The sequence below is a fragment of the Miniopterus schreibersii genome (genome assembly GCF_964146895.1).
Source record: "Miniopterus schreibersii genome assembly, chromosome: X".
In the NCBI taxonomy this organism is placed as follows: domain Eukaryota; kingdom Metazoa; phylum Chordata; class Mammalia; order Chiroptera; family Miniopteridae; genus Miniopterus; species Miniopterus schreibersii.
Window position 1 is genome coordinate 89,234,909 of NC_138104.1, and position 3,812 is coordinate 89,238,720.

The 3,812-nt window shown below is 50.3% G+C and overlaps 1 protein-coding gene across 1 annotated transcript; it reads right to left on the bottom strand.

Moving 5' to 3' along the window:
• Positions 1–1,890: 1,890 nt before the first annotated feature.
• Positions 1,891–3,162, bottom strand: LOC308551065 (melanoma-associated antigen B3-like; the record flags this gene model as incomplete). The annotated part of the gene is made up of 1 exon (XM_081125422.1): positions 1,891–3,162. One exon carries the CDS (start codon positions 3,160–3,162, stop codon positions 1,891–1,893), a length of 1,272 nt encoding a protein of 423 aa, XP_080981548.1.
• Between the last annotated feature and the right edge of the window lie 650 nt (positions 3,163–3,812).

Genomic DNA, 3,812 nt, shown 5'->3' on the forward strand with positions numbered 1-3,812 from the left:
TCCTCATTCAGGACTTTGACACTGAGTCCAGGTAGGATTTGGGATTCCTCCCTCTACTGATCTCAGTCTACAAGCTTCAGACCAAAGCTCTAACCTCTCTGAGCAGCTAGAGGAGAAGTGAGGGTGCTCCACAGCTGGCTACCTAGCCTGGGACCCCAAGTTCTAACAGCTAGGGTGCCGCCCTGTGCAGTTCCTTATTTTGAGGAGAGGTCTACGTAGAAGCCCTGAAGGTCCTACCTTTAATACTTTTAGGGCTAAGACTCTTCCCTCTGACTAAAGCAGTTGCCACTTTAAATGAAGGCCTTTGTTTACATGAACCTCTCTCCCTTCTAGGCAAAAATGAGGAGTTATCTCAGCCTGACTTACTCTAGGGTATTTAGGACTGACAATAGGAGAGGGGCTCTGTGCAGTACCCTCTTTTCTTTTATTTTATATTATTTATTTTATTTTATTTTATTTATATTTTTTAATTTAAGCTTAGTCTTTCAACTGTACAGCCCACCATCTGGCTGAGGATCTGGCCTCTGCTCAAGATTTTCACAGCATCACCTAGCCTGCATTGCAGATAAATGAAATTCCCTCCCATCCAGGGACTTCTGTTTTCCCAAGGTCCAACACTGCCTTGTTTCAGGACTTTTACACTTGACTGCTCTCCTCTGGAACCACCTTTCACCGTTCTTACCCTGTCTTTTTATTTGGTTTTTCAGTTTTGGAGTGTATATTACCGTTTTCCCAGTCTAATAGCTGCTTCTCGACTCTATAATTTTTCTGGTTCATGGTTAGGTCTTCTTTTTCTCAGCTCCCCCAGTACTAGCATAGAGGCTTCTAAGAATAGATGTGCAATTACTGTTTGAGGAATAAATGAGTCTGTGAACATGGGGTATAATTTATTATGGTTTAATTCTACATTCCCGAACTAGTCAAGTTCATACAGTGAGTTATAACTTCATAAAACATAGAGTAAAAGGGATTGAGAACCCCAATATTGACAATGTTACTTTTTTCTCTATTTACTGATTTCATATACAGAGGTGCCTTGGTTTTTTAACATCTCCGTTGACGAACATTTTGGTTTACAAACGCCATAAACCCAGACGTAAATGCTTCGGTTTTCGAACATGCCTCGGAAGTCAAACATGCCACACAGCTTTGCTGAGGGCAAGATCCTGGGGCCCAGCTCTCAGCTGTGGATCCCTCGGTTTTCAAACATTTCAGAACTCGAACAGTCTTCCGGAAGAGATCACATTTTAAAACTGAGGTACCACTGCATTTTACTGCTTTATTTCTTTACATTTTCAAGGAAATGCATATTCCAAAGCCATGTCACCCTGCACCAGATTATGAAATAAGGTGTAAGTTTCCGCAACTTGTTTTACAAAACAGCAGAACTCTTATTCTTAAACCTGGTAAACAACAAGGGTGGGGAATATAATTCACTAAGATTATAATGCTAGATAAGCCTGTATGCAGAAGTAACACCCCTCAAAAACAGAACAAGTGAAAATACAGATGAGCCCGGCCGGGCGTGGCTCAGCAATGGAGCACCGATTTAGGATCCAGGAGATCGCAGTTCGCCTCCTGGTCAGGGCACAGGCCCGGGTTGCGGGCTCCATCCCCAGTGACTCATCATTGATGTTCCCCTCTCTCTCTCTCTCTCTCTCTCTCTCTCTCTCTCTCTCTCTCTCTCTCTCTCTCTCTCCCCCTTCCTCCCTCTGAAATCAATAAAGATATATTAAAAAAAAGAAAAAAGAAAAGAACCTTTGGAAAAAAAAAGAAAATGCAGCTGAATCTCAGGAAGCTGCCCACACAGGCAGGAACACTAAGGTATCCGACACTGTGCTCCCTGTCACACCCAGCTCTCCCCTCCTTGGAACACTGACCGCTCTCTCTTCAATCACAGAATGAAGACTGGGCCTCAGCTTCCCCAGGGGCGGGAGGGGCTGCGGGGCACGGCCCCGGCTCACTCACTGCCTGGGCATCGGGGCCGGCCCCGAGCGGAGCTGCGGCCTGGGCTCTCTCCTCCTCCTCTCTCAGAGCCTCTTCGTAGCAGGATGGGAAGGCACTGGCGTCGGTGTGATTAATCTTGGCCCAAAACTGCAGCACTTTCATCTTGGTGGTCTCAGCGCGGGCTCTGGGGCCCCACAGGAACTCGTAGCCTGGAGGATCACTGCCGGGCACCTGGCGGTACTCCAGGTACTTCAGCTTCACGAAATCCTGGGTGATGAGCTTCCTTGGCTCCCCAAATATGAAGTGCCTCTTGCCAGCATACACTCTCATCTTGTTCAGGAATTCCCAGATCTCCTGCTCAGTGGCGCAGTTGCCTTTCACGAAGATCACACCCAGGATGTGCATCAGGAGACCGGTCTTGGGGAACCCCCTGCCACGGCCCACCCTCCCATTGTAGGGGAGATCCATTTTGCTGACAAGGTCATAAATATGCTTCACAGCATCAACCTCCCTCAGGTCAACACCAAATACCACCTCCATGCTGAAAGACGCTCTTCCGAGGATCTCGAGGAAGCATTTCTTGTACTTTTTCTGGACAATCTTGAGCATATCTGCCTTCCTGATAGGCTTTTTCATCTTGCACATCTGCATCAGGAACTGCACCAACATACCGGTCACCTCGCTGAGAGGGTCCCTTTGGGACCGCGCAGAGGCACGCGGGGCCCTGGAGGGACTTCGCTTGTTCTTGGTTTTGCAGGTGGCTCCTTTGGATGATCTTGCGCAAGGAACACCTGCAGACTGAGTGGTGGCGGACGCGGCTCTCCGGGGCCACTTGCGAGAGCTACGGGACCTCGCACCGGGCTTTCCCCGCCTGACGGCTGGAAGAGGAGAAGGGAGCGAGGAGGGCAATGCTTTCTCCTCGGCACCCCTCAGCCCCTGGGTCTCACCTTGGGCCTGCCGGGGCTTCTCACGGACGCCGAGCCCATTCGTTCGACGCCGAGGCATGCTGACTGTCAAGGACAGTAGGTAGACGTGTGGGTAGGACAGCAGGTGATCCGGGCCTGAGAGAAGAGAGGGTGAGAGGGTGTGAGCACCTTCATCAGGGATATACCACCTCGACTTGAAGAAAGCCACTTCTGCACTTTTCCTTGAGGGCAGTGCTCCAGGAACCTGCAGGGCTCCTGTTGTGACCCATCTGTCCTCTGAGAACCGCATGGGAATCATTACAGTGAGCCTCAGGCTGGAGCCGGGCAGCCCTGCCTAGTGCTTACTAGGGCTCATAGCAGCAGTAGGAAAGTCTACTCTTCTGGAGCCCCACTGCTGTGGACTGTGGGGGTCGCCTCAGTTCCCATTCAAGACCAACATATCAACTTTGGGCAGGGCCTGGGTCATCTCTTCCATGCTGTTCTAAATTTATACCTTAAGCCCAGGTCCTCAACTTCTTGGGGCATCTTAAGAGGCAATAAAGGGACACCTCTGTCCACCATCTTTGCCAAGGGGCACCCATTGCTGACAGCTCCATGGGACTCACTGCCATGAGCTCCCTGGGGTCCTCAGTCCTCATTCAGGGCCCTCATCTTGGTATCTATCAGAGCCTGGGAATCCTCTGCCAGATCCCAGACAAAAAAGCCCTCAGGTTCCCTAGAAGGCCGTGAGGCAGTCAGGGCACACTGCTTATGATGTCGCCCTTGACATCACAAGCCTAACAAGAGGGGCAGGACTCTGTGAGACTCCCACAAGGCCCTTCCCTCCCTGAGATCACCAGGCAGAAATGAGCAGGCTTCTCAGCCTTTTAGCTCCCCCCGGGGTCTCTCACGGTTAAGAAGAGAGCCGGGGGTCTGTAAAGCCTCCTCATCAATCGGACT